The following is an 18,068-nucleotide window of genomic DNA, read 5'->3' on the forward strand; positions in this document are numbered from 1 at the left end:
ATTTTAGAAAAAATGAGATCAGAGTGACAGTGGGAAAACACAAATGGTTCACCGCGCAAGCGAGCTAATACATTTATTTATATATCGAGCTGTATCTGGCCATAGGCGCCGCTGCTATCGCGATTATAAAGCCAGTATGGAGTATCTCGTGCAGCTTTCGACTACTTGCTAAACTGTGCAACAAGAAAGAAACGTCAAGATTCTTTATTTTTGTTAATCCATTTGTAAATTAAACTCGATAAAACGTCACGTGAAATACACACCGCAACAGTGTTATTCAAACATGTCGTGAAACAAGTTTGAATCAATAAAACATTAAGTCAGATTTACAGAGACATTGCCTGATAACACCTGTCATTATTGAAAATAAACTGTCATATTATTAAAAATCAAAGTTGCCACAATAAATTCGTGTTTCCCGACGGTGTTTGGTCCACGAGAGCAAGGTAAACAAGGCATTAAGTATCGCTCGCTGTTCACCATCATATACTTACTCTTGACATTTCATTGTAAATAATAAAGCTTATTCAAACAGATATTATGAAAAGGTGACTATATGTATAAACAATTTGAACTTGTATCCGTTGACGCTGAATTTAATACATTTCATGTATTACATGAAACATGATATTCGATGTTGTAACGAAACAACCCCTTAATAGTTGACAGTAAAAAAGATATTCCATTATACAAATACATCGCGTACACATGCGTCGACTAAAATATCTTTGAAGTATAATGTCAGTAACTAGACAGTGGATCTTTGTGCAGATATGAATCACTCGTAACATTTTTTATTATAACTGAAATAGATTCGAAGTTTGTATTTTCTACTTGGAGCTTTATGTGTTTACAAATAAAATTGATTGAACCTTAATCAGGGTTTGTTTTTATTGTGTCTGACATATTCGAGTATGTCATGAATGCATAAAATCTGCATGGTTCATTGTAACATATCCATAACAATGTTCCACTGTTGAACATTTGGAGTTACAGTGAACTCCGGTAACCCTGAATTTGAACACCATACATCGTTATCGTGACGCATGACCCTGACCCGTATCACCCTTGCTCTAGATTTTCCTAGTTCAAGGACTCACTGTACAGTGTTTCGGATCGATTGAATTGCAAGAAAGAAAAAAAAGACGTTAGCTAAATCTCGTGAACGCAGTCGCAATCAATTCCCGTTGATTTTCATCTCTTTCAAAAAATTGCGGATATATCATATCGCCTAACTAACGTTTACAACAGGATAGAGCCCGCGATTACACGGTCCGATTGGTCCCTTGAAATGACTTTTCACACGTCAACGGTCCTGCGATATTAAATACACTTGGTGTTCTTTACACAATATTCGCGTATCGTGAACTATGAAATTATTTATTCATGTATCCTTTGTGTTCTATTTAGGGCTAAGGTGGCCAATAAAATGAGCAACATGACATCGCAAGAGCAGGCGATGAAAGCCGCGGTGCAATCGCAACTTGCCAGGATAAAAAAAGAGGTAGGACTTCCGCTTTCCTCTATTTGTGGATATTGCGTAATGCTTCGGAAATTCATTTTAAGCTCGAAATCTACGAAATAGTCAATTTTGCTAATTTAGAATTTTTTCATAAAAATTCTGAGAATACATCTTTTTAGAATTTGCGTGATTTTTATTGTTGCATATATTTGAATAAATTAGTGGATTTTATTAGTTCTAATAGATGCATGTTTAATATCCTAATAATTATTAAAAAAAAGATCTAGTTACCTCAATATTAATAATAACATGCTTGCCCATTGTACAGCCTATCTTCTTTTAGGAAGAAGAAGAAGAATTATGGATATCAGGAGAAGAACTGTATACGGAGGGTAGCAGTGATGAGGAAGAATGCACAACACAATCAACATTGCGTCGCAAAGTAAACAGCAACCAGTCATCGCATATTTCGTCAACTGACACTCATTCTACCGAAACCAAAGTGAAGGTCTCATCTACCAGTGTTCCCAAGAGCAACAACACGGAAGGGCATACACCTAAAGTACCTAAAAACACATCAACGCCTGTCAAAACATCCAGCCCACCAGTAACGGAATCACCACAAATACTTCATCATCCTGTAGGGGAATCACCTACTGTGGTCATGAAAAATACAAATTCATCTGATTTCCCTACCGATTGGGATGAAATAGATGACGCGAAAATTTCGTGGAAAACGAAAAGAGGTACCTTTGTATTACCTACTTCTAGTAATAATGCCTAAGAAGAGGCAGATAAATGCTGACAGACACTAAAATAATTTATCGTCGTTATTATTAGGTCATTTCATAAATTCGTGTCGATTTCTGTACTATAATGTTGCTTTCAGTTATCAACACTGTTCTTAGTATACACTAAATTAAAAATTATATCAGATCATTTTATGAGAATATAATTTTTTATTATAGTCTGATGGAAATAATTTTTAATTTAGTGTATATAATAAAATAGTTTTTTTATAATCCATTTTTTCACTGTATATTCTTGGATGCTATTTCTTACAACATCCACGCATTTAGATTGTTTATTTAGGAACAAATTCTATACGTTGAGAAAAGAACACACGATAATCAGTCAGTAAAATATCTGTAAAGTACGATGGGTCCACTAAAATTTAGCAATTAAATTTCAATAACTTTGATCAAACGATTTGTAAGTTATGGGTCTAGTATTGTTATTGTAATGTATAAAACATTTTGAATATCGCGCAGTCTCAAATGCTTTGTCGCTTTATTCAACATGAAAAAGTCAACAGATGTATATATTGAAATGACAACGTGAATTTAAGGAACGACCTAATAGATTCTTATAAGAGAGTACATTTGTTCGAGAGCCACGACTTTTCTCGTCGTGTGAAATATTTCTCTCGTGTACTTGTGTAAATCGTTAGTCGAGAAATAGCCCTTTGAATGTTCGATTCGATCTCGCTTCTGCACATTTCAGCATTTCCGCAGGAATTAAGATACGCCGCGTATTCTTATTCGACTGATTTTCGTTGCATACACATTTCCACGTATACAGGATATCTCAAACAAATAACACACCTGAGACATCCTGTGTATTACTATTTTGTGTATGATTAGAACGGGAAACAATGTACGAAAGTGCAGACATAGACAACACGATGGTCGCTTTGAAGAGACTAAGATCATTGAAGCAATTATCCGAATTGGATACGAGATCCCTAGAATCGCGCCTCACCGAAGAATCGTTTGATAATGAGAGTCAAAATGAAATTGATAGTTCGGCTACAGACGTGAAAGAGGAATACATAGAAAGAAAAATCTTAGATATGAAGAATCTTGATAATCTTATATGGAAAATGAATGATCGAGTAAAGGTGAATATCCTTTCGTTATATTATTAGAAAGAACATTTGTGAACATGTAAATCACACCGCAGAAAGCAAGAGAAGAAACGTTGATTTGCCAATGTGAAAATCGGAAAAGGCTGAAAAACATTTTATCAGCCAGTCCATCTGAAACTGGAAAACTAGCTGAAAATACACAGCTGTTTCTTCAATTATGTCCGACATATATAACACTTAGCGCAGGTATGACAATAAAAATGATATGCAAATAAAAAAAAAACTGGTAATAATGTATTTTTTCTGTCAGTTTATAAAACTGTGAGAACATTATCATCGGCTGTTATAGATAGCATACGTTTCAAATGTACATATCTAATGATCTATTTATTTACATAATTTAAAAAAAAACCAAAAAACAAATATTAAAGAGTTGCGTTTGAAATACGAAAAAAACGATTCAACCGCTGCGAAGATAGAATCAGATAACGATAACGTATCAAACATATCGATCGGGGCGAACGGTTTTAATCCGCAAACATTTAGAAATGAAGATACCATGAATCTTAGCTATCTTCACAATTCAGTAAGTATTAAATCATCTTTCTTGAAGCTCATAAACTTTAGGAAGCATGATTCAATGCGTTTTGTTAGTCGAACGATTTCGATTTGGAATTGTTTAACAATGCTGAGAATGAAAGTTGGAGAGTAACGAATTCAACAAGCGATGTTGAAAGAGTAATCGATGAAGTATTAGATTCTGATATTAATCCGTATGTCGTGGATGAGGAAACAAAGAATGTACTTCTAGAAGTGGACAAGAACATTTCCGTGAGTTAACGAAACAGTTTGAGAAAAAGTTCATAAGGAAAATGCTGTTTAAAATTTTTAAATTAACAGGTCTATCGTAAGGACTTCCGCAATGATCGAGGGCAATTTATGAAGCCGCATGATAGCGTGTTTAATGCGAGTATTGTGATTTCCACGGTAAACAGTGTACCAACAATGAAAAGTTTGCAAGATACCGATAAAAATCTTCTGGATGAAGTGATAAAGGAAGCCCGAATCATTGATCCATCGTCAATTTTAAATGTCGCCGAAGTTGAGATAAACGTATGAGGCAAATGTACTTTTCTAAAATTATATAATTCATCTCATACATTTACAACTTTTTCGTAACAGTGTCAAATTTCTCCTAGTATTGTCAGGTCTTTTAACAGAATCAAAATGAAACACTGAAATGACATAAATGAGACCATCGAAAAATAAAACATCTCTGAAAATATTATATTAATGATACATATGAAATATTTTTCTAAGAATAGCTTAATGGAATTTTTATGCATTATTTTAAATGTACAAAAAATATGTAATGATATTTGGCTTCTAGTTTAAGCAGTGCCTACTCACTACCCTTAATGATTAAAGAAATTGTAAATTTCGAATGACTATAATTAAATACATATATATTAATACAAGTTTCGAATATTTAATACCTGCCGCAATATTCAACTTACTGTATAGTATTCATTCTCTTCTATTGAACACAGTCTTGTCCATATACAATAATTTTCTATACTATATACATTAAATTTTATCCTTTTTCCTATTTTTATCGGATACCGTATATTTGTCGTAACTTTTAGTTGGATCGAAAGGTTCCCATCTACTAGCAGGAAATATGTGCTTATTCCTTTCATACCAAGATCTGCAAATAATCGATGATTTAGTAAAATATATGTTGTTGTAGAAACCCTTTATTGCTAAAGAATTAAATACCTAAGCAACACTTTTCCGGCATGAGATTCTTCTGTTTCAACAGAAGCATCATGCATGACACGAATGTCATCGTGAACATCAAATGTAAAAAGGGGTCCACTTTTACCTCGTGCCTAGAACAAATTTCAATGGGTGATTTCTATAGTTTTATGATTGTAATCATCTATTTATTCCATGTAACATTTACCTTTGTCACAATAAAGTCATAAAATGTATAATGATGTGGTAGAATAAGATCCTCCTTCACATACATTAACTGATCAGCCATAACTGTTTTCAATTCACTGAATTCACGTCTTAAAACTTCTAGACATCTTTGAAGGAGTTGATAGATAGAATTACCTGCCAACAGTGCGAACTAATAACAATTAGCATCAAATTATTTATCTGACAAACATAATCTTACAAGAAAATACATATAAGTATAGGCCTTTACCTTTTTTCATTACAACACTTCGTCTGTGTCCAGACCCATCCCAATAACTGAAAGTTATTTCAATTTCTTCTTCTTTTAGCGCATTTTGTTTTCTAGCCCATTCTTGCCTTAGTTCTTCCCTTAATCTATTTTCCTCTTCTTCTCTTTCCCTATCAGGTAAGAAACTTGTATCTACATCTGGATTTTTCTTTATCTTTTTTATTACTGGTTTATCATCATCATCATGGTCTTTCATTTTTTCTAATTTCAATTCTGACTCTTCATCAGAAACTTCTAGATCATCTTCATCCAAATTAAATGATAAAGCTTGTATTTGTTTTTTCTGTTTATTCTTCTCAGCTTGCTTCGCGGCAAGAGCTCTCTCTTTTTCTTGTTCTTTTTCACGTTCTTTCTGCGCAAGTTTCCTTTCTCGTTCCTTTACTATATTCTCTTGTTTTGCTTTCATTTCATTTAACGTCACTAAACCGATAGTGGATGTTTTTAATTGTTGTTCAACAGCATTATAGTGAGTTGCAAATTTATTCTCTATATTGTGAATCTTTAAATCATCTTCTATCTTCTTTTTCCTTAATTCGATTTCTTGCTGAGCAATTTCTCTCTTTTTCATTAATTGCATCGCTCTGCCAGCTTCACTGGCTGCTCCTTTGTAATGTGCCATGTTTTAGAATTATTTTAAAATTTCGAACAAAATTTAGTCTCTTAATCTGAGTTACAGTCACAATCTGAAAAAGAAAATTCAAGTTAGCAATAAAGTAGCATGTACCTCGGCAAATATATATCTCATGCGGATGTAAACAAAACCTACACTATGTAGTATCTTATTCAATACGGTTTAATAAGAAATTAGGTATAACTTACTAAATATCTTTTATTTATTGATGTTAACTGGAAATAAGATTATACAACATGAAAACAATTCCACAATGGTTGATCTGTCTGTAAAAAAGAAATGCAATTCCAGTTTTGTACACTTCTATGCATTTACGATCTAAGTTGTTCGCCACCTAGCGTTGAAAAACGGTAGTAAAAATTGTCTATGTATGTATCATGTCAGTATAGTAATGTATACAAAAAGTACATCTGGAAATGTACTTACGACTTGTCATTGCATTGTAACAGAATTATATTGTATTAAGCTTAAAGAACAATTAATTAAAAATGCCAGCGGTAATTGTGGGCCCCCCTCAACGTAGCGAGCAAATGTGGCAAGCATTAAAAACCCACATTACTAGAGAAAGGCAACGGAAGAAACAAGGTAACCTAGCCCACATATTAAATTATTTCTAAAATTTGAAGTTTCTAGCTTTATAATTAATATAAATTAAATCGTTATGCTGCTTTTGTTCCCTAAAAATGTAGTTTACACAAAAAATTGTAATCGATTTATGTGTATTATAAATATATAGAACAAGAAGCAGATGCAGAGGAAGAACGCCTGAGGAAGGAAAGGGAACGTCAGCAAAAACAAGATGTAATGACTCTAGGTGAAACCAGAGAACAAATATCAAATCTTGAAAATGAACTCTCGCAGTTAAAAGATGAAAAGCATCAATTGTTTTTACAATTAAAGAAAGTATTGAACGAAGATGATAATAGAAGAAGGAAATTAATTACAGAAGCAAAGTTTGTATTAAATTTTGTACGGAATAAAATGCATAGTCTGTTGATACATCATAATTGAACTTTATCATTCTACAGTGTATGCACTGAAGTATTAAATGCAGTGGGTGGATACCCTGGTGCAGGTCCTAGAGTGGTTCATCCTCAAGTATTCCTTCCATTACCGCAAAGCAATAGCCCTCTTTATAAAGTTACTGTTGGCACACCGACACATACTTTATTGCCAAGTGTAAGTACATATTATTTGTATATCTCCATGAACAACTGTAACATTTGTACCCTTTGTTTCCTCAGGGACCTTTGAAAAGAACACACAGTCCATCACCACCACCAACAGCCTCCCCGTATCATGCTGGTTATGGGTACAAACCAGCACCCTCGATTCCAAGTTATAATCCTCCACCTTCCAGTAAGTACATAGTCGTATGTTACTCGTACCCTTGTACTAAAATTAAATATTTAACAAATAATTTATGAAAGTAAAAGAAAGACAGTATTAAACGTAGATGTTTGTGCCTCTATAGAATCTGAGGAAGCTGCTAGGAGATCTGGCGATTCCCGAGCTGTTCTCTGGAACAGTGAGTGAATAAACCTTCTTTAATTTCTATGCTCTTGATTTAAGAAACCATCAACAAAAACATTTGCATTATTCTACTGTTAATTTTATCATTGTGTCTTATCTTGCAGAAAACAATCAGTACTCTGCCTCCAGCTTTTATTCAACTCCTACCGGTCAAAGTGTCTACAGTTATTCAGCGCCTACCACGCAACCATCTCGAGAACCCGAACCTGCAAAGTCTGTATACCTTTCAGGGAACAGAGGAACTTTATCAACACATCAAACGGGTATATTAAAATTTATAAATTTATATTTTATGATAAGGGTAAACTACAGAATTCAACAAGTATTGACATGTTTTGTTTTTTTACTTGCCAGCATATGTAACAAGCTTACATTCATTGGATCATAAAGGTGCCTATGCAGAAGATAAATTTTATTTACGTCCAAGTAGTCATGTTACTGTACATGGTGGAGCTATTCCAATTCAACAGCCACCTCAGGTTTGGTTCATTTGCATATTGTAGTATATTTAAACAATACAATATCTTTATATTGTAATTTTATACAGGGTGCGAAAACAGGAGGTATTACATCAGGATATCCAGTTAGAGCACCCCAACCTCCACCTGCTCCGTACCCACCACCACCACCTGGTACTTACGTTAGTGCTTCTGGTGCAAACGTTCCTGGACGGTTATTATACACTCAACCTAGTGCGAGATACCTTCAGAGAGAGGTTTAAAATATCGATTAACACTTGCTTACATTAAGGTACTCCAATATATTCTTTGTATAGTCGATAGTATCACAATTGTAAAAAATCATGTTTTATACGTCGTGAACTAATCACATACATTGTAAAAATACACAGTCTGTAGATATAACATTGGTAGGAAGTACGCAATACTAATTTTTATTTATGTATTCGTTTCTTCATACGGTCAATATTTTTCTTATGAAAACACAATTATCATACATTTGAATGGAAATTAATAATTACGTTTTGAAGTTAAAACAAAATATAGCTTTGTAAATCCTGAGTTAGAAGTATATAACAAAATATTTTGTCTAAAAATAAACTTAACATAATTTTATAGTATTCATCAAAAATGGTAAACAAATATATAGTAATGACTAATAATACTGTTTTCGTTACTAAACGTATCTCATTATTTAATTACAATAACCTAAATTTGAATGCCCCATTGTCTTTCCTTTTCTCTGTGACTGATAGTGAATAAATGACTACGAAGGTCATAAATGTCGTCCACTACAATTTGACACAGTTTACAGCGGATATTAATATTTTCAGGATTCCTTGGATCTCTATTCAATTAAAATATGTATTATTAGTAATTGGTACATTAGTTAAAATATATTTTCACTTGTTTATTACTTACTCCATTATTAGCGATCGTAATTGTTTTACGTGTTCTATAATTTCTTGTAACTGATCTGTCTCTTCTAATTCCAATGCATTGTGCAACTTATATATATTATTGACGATCATAGATGTTTTATTAGGACGTAGATAAAGGCGTTCATCATAGAGATTCCATGTGTCAAAGTTATTAATTCTCTCAAGTGTTTGAGATTTTCGTGTTTTATCAATCAATTTGAGTAACGCGTCTTTTATCCTGTTTTGACAGATTATTATGTCTTCCATGTTATCGCTACTTTGGAAATGGTGATTAATTTGCATTCCAATATTCATCCAATGACGCAGTCTATTTATCTAAATACACAAGCAAACGAGAAAAAATAAATTAGGAAAGTATACGACGAAACAAAAATAAATTAAATAAATTGCTTACATATTGCAGATCGTCTATGGTAATCTCGGCATCGAACTGAAGCTCTATGTCGTGTTCTGGGAATAGACTTCTCTTGGTGGTAGGATTAAATCCAAGTCCGCACAACGCGCCAATGTAATATGTACCAAAAGTGTTACGTCTTAGTTCCATACAAGGTGTAAATATCAGTATGATTAACGCAGTTAAGCCAGAAAGACGTGGCATTAACGTTGTGTTGTACAAATTTAAACTGCTGCCGTACGCATTCTGGGACACGGATCCAGCTACAAAAAGCCATTGATGACAATCTTCCGGGTCGGTATCAAGAAGAACGGAGTTTACAGAATTTGTGGCCATGTGTACTCTCTTATCTCTGCCAGCCATAGTAAGGTGTTTCATTTCTATTTCTAGGGGTGAGAAAGGCCCCCGCAAAGTCACCTTTGTGAAACATTCTGAGTCGCTTGGTGATTCTGGATAAATGTCTGGCATGTAATCTTCATTGTACTGTAATTGCTCGTAATGATAACACTGTTCGTCCGACATGTCCGCCTGTTTCAGTCTTAAATCATGATTAAAACGTGAAAAGTAGCCTTCTGCTTGTTCAATTGCAAACCCTTTATCCAACAGTGATTGATTGATACTAATTTCCTCATCGTTATGTTTAAGTATTAGCTCCAGTGCAATAACACCGTTAACAATAGAATAAATTTCACCGAACAATATACCGGGCTTATTCACTAACATCCAGAAAAAGTCACAAGCAGCCTCCGACCAATTGTCATTTAAATTTTGCACTATGGATGGCTGGATTTCCGCTAGAACGCATTCCATGGCTAATGCAGGAATATTAGCAATCTCGTCGACGTTCAAACGTTTTAAATCACGTAGACGACATTCGCTTGAATAACCATAATCAATGAAAAATATTTGTACCAATATTTCTGGTGAAGTTATATGCCCTTCAACTATTGCTCGGAAATATGATTTGTAATTATTTATTTCGTACGGTGCAATCACAATTGTACCAGTTTCCGGAGCTGTAGTAAAATGACCGAAATGATACATATTTCTTTCAATAATGAATTTTATTTTCTCTATTTCCTTTCTCACTTTAGAGTCGCGCATTTGCACCCAAAATCGACCGGGATTCTTAACCTGAAAAAATTCAAGTTATTAATATACAATTAATCGCACGGAACATTAAGTTAGAAATACTTTTAGATTATGTACATATTGTATTATAATGGGAATACGATGCACTCGTAAACTCGGTAACCTTGGTCTCATATGATCTTTAATGAGGTTGTCGCAAGTGAAGAAGTCTTTTCTTTTTAAATTCATTTCCTCTGCCCGTTGAACAGCGATATCCTCATTCAAAATTGGTATTTCTAACGGTATATTACACTGTCTTATTCTGATAGCTTTGTACACAATTGGAGACACTTTTTTCGGCGTATTATTATTGTGATTTTCGTGTAATTTGTCTTTTATAAATTGTATATAAATTCGAGACGAAGCGTCGAAGGATACTCTTATTTTGCAAGCGGGAGATTGCAAAGTATTCTTTAAAACATCTTGGATTTTTCGAGCATACAGAAGACCAGGTTGCCTTAGAGGCCATCCTTGCAGATATACTGTTTTAGACGGATCTAAACCGCCCAATAATTTTATTCCGGCATGTTCCTCAGCCTGTGCTTCTGAAACATGTTTGATAAAATAGTTTGGATAAAATGCCCCTGCGATCACAAATTTTAGAACGAACGGTCGTTCCGCTTCTTTCCAAACTACTTTATTCAAGCCTTCGCTTTCTCTTATGCCTAGTTTCTCTAATCTACTCGACAATTCCGAAACCAAAGCTTTGACTTCGCGCAACACTCTGATTTGCACAAAGTTTCTCATTGCCCATTTCTTCTCTGCAGCATCGTTTCTTACTCGACGATTTGCTTTCTCGCAGATCCATACTTTATAGACATTCATAAAAGCTATGCAATCGCTGCAAGAATTATCTGCCCAACTGAGTCGAACATTGTACGCCAACAATTTTTGCTGAAATGGACTGTTGAACATATCTTTTACTGTCAAACTGGCTGCAATAATGATTGTATCTTTCAAAACACTGTAGACATGACCCAACATTATCAATTTTGTTATGTGAATGTCCAGTGGGAGATTAGCCATGACTCTGCCAAGATCTGTCAGTTCTCCATTGAAAGTTTGTATTTCATTGGGCGTGTCGATTAGTGCACCTGCTTCTTTCAAAAGCAGGATCGTTCTTTCTAAATTACTGAGATCAGGGGGATCCAGGGAAAGTGCTAAAAGAGCTTTTGGTTCTCCCATGTCTAGTAGTTTTGCCTTAAGTACAAGATTTGCGAGCGGAGCTCGCAATATCTCAGGATGTAATTCTTGAGGTAGTACAGATTTATAAAATGCTTGCGGTACTAGTCTGTATACTCGTCCTTCCATTACTCGACCTGTGCGACCTGCTCTTTGTTCACAATTCACCTTGCTTGCCCATATAAGGTCCAAATATTGAAAGTTCGTTTTTGGATCAATAACAAGTTGTTTTGTCAGACAAAAATCAATTACATATTTTACGTCGGGCACTGTGATACTACTTTCAGCGATATTTGTAGATAAAATAACACGACGGTAACCGTGGGGTGGTTTGTGAAAGATTCGTTGTTGTTCTTCATTTGTAATCGATGAGTGTAATACTACTATATCCCATTTAGCTTCTTCGTGTTTCGGTAATGACAATAAATTATGTAATTCTTCAATTTCGTTAATTCCTGGTAGAAATACAAGAATTACATGTCTTAAATAAACATTTGTCTCTGCGTTGTAAGCTTCATTTGCATCGTCGGCTTTTATATCTAGATCATCAAGAATTTTTATAAGATTCACACAAAAATCCAGCATTTTCTTTGTAATCCTTGGATCTGTGGCAGAAACTTCAGGTAACTACAACAAAGAAAAGTATAATAGACTATGAAAACTAAAATAGATTAATATTGTAACTTATTTTATATATTTACCGGACCCAATGCACCCATTTGACAGAGATAATATACAGCAATGTTGAAGTAACTCTTCTTTGCAACATCAATAATAGGAGCTGGTACAAGCTCGTTCCTTACAGGCGATGAGAAGTATTTAGCAAATCTTTGTACCTCAAATGTTGCGGACATCAAAATAACTTTTACTAATCGTGAATTGGTACGTAACAGTTTACGAACAACAAGTAAAAGAAAATCCATGTCTTGCTCCCTTTCGTGAACTTCATCGAGTATAATATGCGTATAATCCAACATGTTTTTAGAATTTATTAATTTATGTAATAGGACCCCAGTTGTACAATATGTTAAACGAGTATCTTTACTTGTATTATTTATCAAACCTACTTGGTATCCAACAAGAGTACCTATAGGCCAATCTCTTTCTTTGCTAACTTGTTTTGCAATACTTATGGCAGCAATACGTCTAGGCTGTGTAACTATTAAACATGTAACATTGTAAAGATTCTATTTAATTTAATTTATACATTAAGAAAAAGAAGAAAATTACCTATAATATTACAATGAAGTTTTTTCTTATAACATGAATCTAAAATATACTGTGGTACCTGAGTCGTTTTACCACAACCAGTTGGTCCTTGAATTGCTACAACAGAATTTGTTTCAATCATAGACACTATTTCATCTTTCTTAGAAGTAATCGTTAATTTAATATTTGGATGATAAGCAAAATCATATGTTTTGTATATTTTTAATGTGTCCTCATTGTTTGTTATATCTTGGATGGCTTCCGTGCCATGTGATACAATTTCAAAGTTGTTTTTATCATTCGTGTTGTAATAATTGGTCGACTAAAAATGAAAAAAATATTAAGCAAAATTGAAAATATTTTTTAATAATAACTTCCTGTACCTTTAAGAGTTCTTTTTCTTCTTTTTCTATATATTCAGCTACATAATCTGTTCCACCACCTATGCTCTTCATTGTTACATTTAATTGTGCGTCTAATAAAGACATGTTTTTCGGTAATTCTTTTCGGCTCGAAGGACCCACCAATGTTTTTCTTTGAAATGTGCCATTTGGACCGAATATGTCCAGGACATCCATTTTTCGATTAATGTCTAATAAAACAGTAAACAATGTATATTTATCTGTAAATAACTTTCGAATGTAATAAGACAAGGATTATAAGCACTTGTTTTACTATTTTTCTTTACAAATTATGCGCTCTTACCGTATCAAACTGTAGCTTCCATTTGATTACATGTGACACCTAATGCTTTTGATTATTCAAATCAAAACAATCAAAATATTTCGAAACTATCACACTATTAATACATTTTTGTGATTAAAATAAACTAATTCTCATGTATTTATCTCAGTTGTTAATATTTCTTGGTAGAATTACAATTATTTTAATATTTAGAAAAATATATGTAAACAATATTTGGAAATGAGGGTTCGTTTTTTAAATGGTACGTTACTGCGAGACAATAGCGGTACTTTCACAGATTTGTGTTGGTCAACTGGAAGTTCAACAAGTATTACAAGCGCGCGATTGTTGCGTGTTCCATAAATTTTGGAATTATATATTTAAAATAACGGTGTGTAGTTTTTTACGTTACTGTATTTATTAATCAATATTTAGTCTAGTATAATCTATATGATGAAAGTATTAAAATCACATGATAAAATGAAGAATATAAATAATTCGGAATGCTTGAATAAAATAAAAAACTTACCTACAAATAAACAGCCATTATGGGATGAGAAGGATAAAAAGATAGAAAGTAAAAAAGTTGAAAATATGTATGTATAATTATATTATTATTTTAAATGTAAATTTAAAGAATTCAACTATGATGAAACTTTTCATTTTTAAATGTATATTCATAGAAATTGGTGGCTACTTTTTGGACTTATTGTAATACTCACTGGAGGAACAAGGTTTTACAAAGTAACGGAACCACAGCATGTTTGGTAAGTGTATAAATATATAGAATAAACGTACAATTTGTAATTTACATAAGTATTAATTTTTAGTTGGGATGAGACACATTTTGGTAAAATGGGAAGTTGGTATATAAATAGAACATTCTTTTTCGATGTTCACCCACCCCTTGGAAAGGTAAGTATTTCATTTATAAAATCTGTATGTGTATACTAAGAATGTACATTGTTAATTTACAGATGTTAATAGGTTTATCCGGATATTTAACTGGATATAATGGAACATTTGCTTTTGACAAGCCAGGAGATAAATACGAAAATGTAAAATATATTGGTATGAGGCTTGTAAGTATAATTCAAGATTAACACATTCGCGACCACTATCAAATTTGAATTACCCTTACTATAGACTGTGAACAATAATTTATACACATTTAAAACATAGTAAATAAAACGATAAAAGTATTTTACATAAATAATATTTTTATATAGCCAATACGACAATAGGGTTTTGACGACAAAAGCATCTGTGATCACACATATGTGACACATGATCACAAATGTGTTAATACAACTATAATGATTAAATTATTTACTATAAAAAAAAACAAATTAAATGCGTTATGTTTCAGTTTTGTACGTTCTTAGGTGCAACCACAGTTCCTCTATCATATCTAATTGTATGGGATTTAACAAAATCTACTCAGGCAGCTGTATTTTCTGCATCATTTATTTTATTTGGTATGTGCATTTTAACATTTCTGCTTAATAAGGACACTGTTTTTAATAATTAATGTATTGTAGATGTTGGCTTGTTGACATTAAATCAATACATATTATTGGATCCCATACTATTATGTTTTATGATGTGTGCAACATGGGGTATGTCCCACATGAGTTCTCTTCGCAATGAACCATTCACGTGGAAATGGTGGGGTTGGCTATCTTTTACAGGAATTTCACTTGCATGTACAATTAGCGTAAAATTTGTTGGTCTGTTTGCTGTCCTTTTGGTCGGGCTTCACACAGCCATTGAATTATGGAATGAATTAGGAAATCTTACAGAACCTATTGTAAGTTTTTTAGTCGATGCCTTGGAGTTTGTGTATATACATGTCTGCAACAATATGTATTCTTTTTCAGACTTATGTAGGTAAACATTTGGTGGCAAGATGCATTTGTCTTATTCTTTTGCCAGTACTACTATACATGTTATTCTTCTATATACATCTTTCTGTTTTAAATAAAAGGTAAGGAAATAACTTAAAATAAATATTATACACTATTCACAAAGTATTAAATTTAAATCGTTTTAGTGGAAGTGGAGATGGATTTTATAGTTCTGAATTCCAGTCCTTATTAGAAGGAAATTCTTTATACAATGCAACAATGCCAAGGCAATTAGCTTATGGGGCAAGTATTACTTTAAAGAATCACCGTACTGGAGGAGGATATTTGCATTCTCATTGGCATCTTTATCCTGAAAGTGTTGGAGCTAGGCAACAACAAGTATTAATTTTTACTTTTATACGCACTTCGGAAGCACATTTCTTTCAAATATTAAGACTTATGATTTATTCAGATCACGACATATTCGCATAAAGATGACAATAATATGTGGTTAGTAAAAAGACTGGATACTGATGATATTCCAAATGAACCGGTGCTTGTGAAGCATGGTGACCTTATTCGATTAGAACATGTTATTACGCGTCGAAATTTACATTCGCATAAAGAGTACGCGCCATTATCAAAGAAACACTATCAAATTACCGGTTACGGAGAAGTATGTTTATCTTTTAATAATATGGTCTATTGTGCAGTTACACGTATCTTTATTTTTTAGAATGGTACCGGAGACGCAAACGATGTATGGATAGTGTATATAGCAAATGGTAAAAATGGCGATGTAGTTGAAACAGTAACGAGTAAATTAAAATTCGTGCACTATCTACAGCACTGCGTTTTAACATGTAGCGGGAAAACATTGCCAAAATGGTTAGCTGCATTTTTAAAACAGATAAAAATCAATTTTTTAAAAATATTATAATCATTATATATGGTGTGTAGGGCGTACAGTCAGCAGGAAGTTTCTTGCAATCCAAATATGAGAGATAAGAATGCGTTGTGGAATATTGAAGATAACAATTATGCGAAGTGTAAGTACTAAAACATTAATAAGAGAAAAAGTATACTAATAATTATATTGATTATTTGTTAATGTCTTTCCTTTTGTATAGTACCAAATGTAAGTTTTCAAGTTTACGCGCCAGGATTTTTAAATAGATTTTTAGAATCGCACGCGGTGATGCTGCAAGGAAATTCAGATTTAAAAGTAAAAGAAGGAGAAGTATCTTCACGCCCATGGCAATGGCCCATTAATTACAGAGTAAGTTTTATTCGCTCGCTAAATGAAAACGTGTATGTTTACTTTAATTGTAATCTTTTCAGGGTCAATTCTTCTCGGGAAACAATTTAAGAATATACTTACTCGGAAATCCAATCATATGGTGGGGCAACATAGTATTCTTAATATTATTTATCATTTTGTATGTTCATGCTTGTGTACGACAGCAGCGTGGCTGTATGGATCAGCCCGCTTTACTTGAACAACGAAACAAAATTGTAAATGCAGGGAAATGGCTATTTCTTGGCTGGATATTGCATTACGCGCCATTTTGGACGATGAGTAGGGTTTTATATTTTCATCATTACTTCCCTGCTTTGTTATATAGTTCAATGTTAAGTGGAATAACTCTGAACTACATAATAGAGACTTTACTCATTATGTTTCCAAACAAAGTGGGATACGTGATCTATCACGTAATATTAGGTACTGTGATTTCAAGTACTGCATACAGGTGAGTATAATGAAAAGAAACAAGTGATCATAAATAACATACATGAATGATTAACATACGTCTGTTTCAGTTTCTATTTGTTTTCACCATTGGCGTACGGTATGGTTGGCCCATCTGCCCATGATCCCGAAAGTCCAATGCACTCCTTAAAGTGGATGGACACTTGGGAATTTTAACGAAACCTGTTTCGAAACAACTAACACCGACTAATATTTAGACGCTTGAATTAATTCATCTGTATCCAAGTTGTCGAACCCTGGAGAAAAATGAGACTTGTATATAGGAACAAATTTTTTATACATTCACAAATATAATATATTCACCGAATTACAACTATTTATTCTTTCAAACGTTAATGTAAGATTCATTATTTTCATTTCATGATCGCTAGTATAAGCCTATGTGTCCGGTGAGTGCGTTCAAAATGAAAAGAAGGTTGCGAGTCGCTAGCAGAAAAAGAAAATAACTGTTCGCGTGGAAATGCTCGCAAGACTGGGATGCTTTGAAAGGCTTCGGACGAGACGTGATTCACTCAGCTGATCGACCCACGTGTAGGACTGCGCCTCGACAGCGGCGCTTTGACTCGATTCAATATTAAGTGTCCAGTTAAAAGGAGAAGTCTTGAATCACTGCGAGTACTCCCTCCCCCGCTCATGTGGACCTTGGTGACGTGGGTTACTCAGTGCAACCGGTCGCGCAAGGGTTCTGTACTCGCAGCGCATTC

General features: G+C 33.6%; 5 protein-coding genes and 1 long non-coding RNA gene across 15 annotated transcripts; 3 read left to right on the forward strand and 3 right to left on the reverse strand.

Moving 5' to 3' along the window:
• Positions 1-101: 101 nt before the first annotated feature.
• LOC116426448 (uncharacterized) lies at positions 102-4,764 on the forward strand. Of its 3 annotated transcripts, none has more exons than XM_031975415.2 (9): positions 102-446; positions 536-1,504; positions 1,806-2,208; positions 3,106-3,362; positions 3,425-3,575; positions 3,761-3,915; positions 3,984-4,160; positions 4,230-4,442; positions 4,512-4,764. In XM_031975415.2, the coding sequence occupies exons 2-9, from the start codon at positions 1,430-1,432 to the stop codon at positions 4,566-4,568; spliced, it is 1,488 nt and encodes a 495-aa protein (XP_031831275.1). In that variant the 5' UTR covers positions 102-446; positions 536-1,429; the 3' UTR covers positions 4,569-4,764. The 3 variants fall into 3 exon arrangements, with proteins under 3 accessions (XP_031831275.1, XP_031831274.1, XP_076225870.1); XM_031975414.2 differs by having other exon boundaries at positions 1,411-1,504; positions 4,512-4,762; XM_076369755.1 differs by having other exon boundaries at positions 1,411-1,504; positions 4,529-4,762.
• A 14-nt stretch (positions 4,765-4,778) lies between these two features.
• Positions 4,779-6,573, reverse strand: LOC116426450 (protein FAM50 homolog). Its single transcript, XM_031975418.2, has 5 exons — positions 6,403-6,573; positions 5,545-6,266; positions 5,296-5,450; positions 5,109-5,221; positions 4,779-5,037 (listed from the first exon to the last, which is right to left on the reverse strand). Exons 2-5 carry the CDS (start codon positions 6,200-6,202, stop codon positions 4,917-4,919), a joined length of 1,047 nt encoding a protein of 348 aa, XP_031831278.1. The 5' UTR covers positions 6,203-6,266; positions 6,403-6,573; the 3' UTR covers positions 4,779-4,916.
• On the forward strand, positions 6,571-8,717 carry LOC116426449 (uncharacterized). Its single transcript, XM_031975417.2, has 8 exons — positions 6,571-6,799; positions 6,951-7,167; positions 7,243-7,393; positions 7,459-7,573; positions 7,689-7,742; positions 7,852-8,010; positions 8,102-8,226; positions 8,295-8,717. Exons 1-8 carry the CDS (start codon positions 6,703-6,705, stop codon positions 8,466-8,468), a joined length of 1,092 nt encoding a protein of 363 aa, XP_031831277.1. The 5' UTR covers positions 6,571-6,702; the 3' UTR covers positions 8,469-8,717.
• On the reverse strand, positions 8,488-13,640 carry spn-E (tudor domain containing 9 protein spindle E). The gene is made up of 7 exons (XM_031975392.2): positions 13,446-13,640; positions 13,084-13,384; positions 12,555-13,012; positions 10,750-12,480; positions 9,541-10,674; positions 9,127-9,461; positions 8,488-9,052 (listed from the first exon to the last, which is right to left on the reverse strand). The coding sequence occupies exons 1-7, from the start codon at positions 13,638-13,640 to the stop codon at positions 8,914-8,916; spliced, it is 4,293 nt and encodes a 1,430-aa protein (XP_031831252.1). The 3' UTR covers positions 8,488-8,913.
• Positions 13,641-14,191: 551 nt separating this feature from the next.
• On the forward strand, positions 14,192-17,562 carry twisted (Protein O-mannosyl-transferase 2). Of its 3 annotated transcripts, none has more exons than XM_031975396.2 (14): positions 14,192-14,342; positions 14,430-14,513; positions 14,577-14,661; positions 14,734-14,828; positions 15,116-15,224; positions 15,288-15,556; positions 15,627-15,733; positions 15,800-15,992; positions 16,066-16,269; positions 16,330-16,481; positions 16,554-16,642; positions 16,724-16,872; positions 16,935-17,344; positions 17,415-17,562. In XM_031975396.2, exons 4-14 carry the CDS (start codon positions 14,820-14,822, stop codon positions 17,518-17,520), a joined length of 1,797 nt encoding a protein of 598 aa, XP_031831256.1. In that variant the 5' UTR covers positions 14,192-14,342; positions 14,430-14,513; positions 14,577-14,661; positions 14,734-14,819; the 3' UTR covers positions 17,521-17,562. The 3 variants fall into 3 exon arrangements, with proteins under 3 accessions (XP_031831256.1, XP_031831254.1, XP_031831255.1); XM_031975394.2 differs by having other exon boundaries at positions 14,197-14,342; positions 14,724-14,828; XM_031975395.2 differs by lacking the exon at positions 16,066-16,269 and having other exon boundaries at positions 14,197-14,342; positions 14,724-14,828; positions 15,800-15,896.
• LOC116426457 (uncharacterized) lies at positions 15,287-17,817 on the reverse strand. 6 transcript variants are annotated; one of them, XR_012999093.1, is made up of 4 exons: positions 17,668-17,817; positions 16,975-17,600; positions 16,019-16,890; positions 15,287-15,600 (listed from the first exon to the last, which is right to left on the reverse strand). It is a non-coding gene; the product is annotated as an uncharacterized LOC116426457 (long non-coding RNA). The 6 variants fall into 6 exon arrangements; XR_004234911.2 differs by lacking the exon at positions 16,019-16,890 and having other exon boundaries at positions 17,404-17,600; XR_004234912.2 differs by lacking the exon at positions 16,019-16,890 and having other exon boundaries at positions 17,387-17,600.
• Positions 17,818-18,068: the final 251 nt, after the last annotated feature.

Source organism: Nomia melanderi, chromosome 8 (genome assembly GCF_051020985.1).
Source record: "Nomia melanderi isolate GNS246 chromosome 8, iyNomMela1, whole genome shotgun sequence".
Classification (NCBI taxonomy): domain Eukaryota; kingdom Metazoa; phylum Arthropoda; class Insecta; order Hymenoptera; family Halictidae; genus Nomia; species Nomia melanderi.

Bases quoted from the DNA above. Each gene is read 5' to 3' on its own strand.
- LOC116426448 (XM_031975415.2), top strand. From the start codon at position 1,430: ATGAGCAACATGACATCGCAAGAGCAGGCGATGAAAGCCGCGGTGCAA. The intron at 2,209-3,105 runs GTACCTTTGTAT...GTGTATGATTAG, and splicing joins TTCGTGGAAAACGAAAAGAG to AACGGGAAACAATGTACGAA. The intron at 4,443-4,511 runs GTATGAGGCAAA...TTTTCGTAACAG, and splicing joins TCGCCGAAGTTGAGATAAAC to TGTCAAATTTCTCCTAGTAT.
- LOC116426450 (XM_031975418.2), bottom strand. From the start codon at position 6,202: ATGGCACATTACAAAGGAGCAGCCAGTGAAGCTGGCAGAGCGATGCAA. The intron at 5,451-5,544 runs GTAAAGGCCTAT...CACTGTTGGCAG, and splicing joins AAGTGTTGTAATGAAAAAAG to GTAATTCTATCTATCAACTC. The intron at 5,222-5,295 runs GTAAATGTTACA...AATTTGTTCTAG, and splicing joins ATGACTTTATTGTGACAAAG to GCACGAGGTAAAAGTGGACC.
- LOC116426449 (XM_031975417.2), top strand. From the start codon at position 6,703: ATGCCAGCGGTAATTGTGGGCCCCCCTCAACGTAGCGAGCAAATGTGG. The intron at 6,800-6,950 runs GTAACCTAGCCC...ATAAATATATAG, and splicing joins AAGGCAACGGAAGAAACAAG to AACAAGAAGCAGATGCAGAG. The intron at 8,227-8,294 runs GTTTGGTTCATT...AATTTTATACAG, and splicing joins CAATTCAACAGCCACCTCAG to GGTGCGAAAACAGGAGGTAT.
- spn-E (XM_031975392.2), bottom strand. From the start codon at position 13,640: ATGGATGTCCTGGACATATTCGGTCCAAATGGCACATTTCAAAGAAAA. The intron at 13,385-13,445 runs GTACAGGAAGTT...TTTCATTTTTAG, and splicing joins AAGAAAAAGAACTCTTAAAG to TCGACCAATTATTACAACAC. The intron at 9,053-9,126 runs GTAAGTAATAAA...TTAATTGAATAG, and splicing joins TTACGATCGCTAATAATGGA to AGATCCAAGGAATCCTGAAA.
- twisted (XM_031975394.2), top strand. From the start codon at position 14,197: ATGATGAAAGTATTAAAATCACATGATAAAATGAAGAATATAAATAAT. The intron at 14,829-15,115 runs GTAAGTATAATT...GTTATGTTTCAG, and splicing joins AATATATTGGTATGAGGCTT to TTTTGTACGTTCTTAGGTGC. The intron at 15,225-15,287 runs GTATGTGCATTT...AATGTATTGTAG, and splicing joins TGCATCATTTATTTTATTTG to ATGTTGGCTTGTTGACATTA.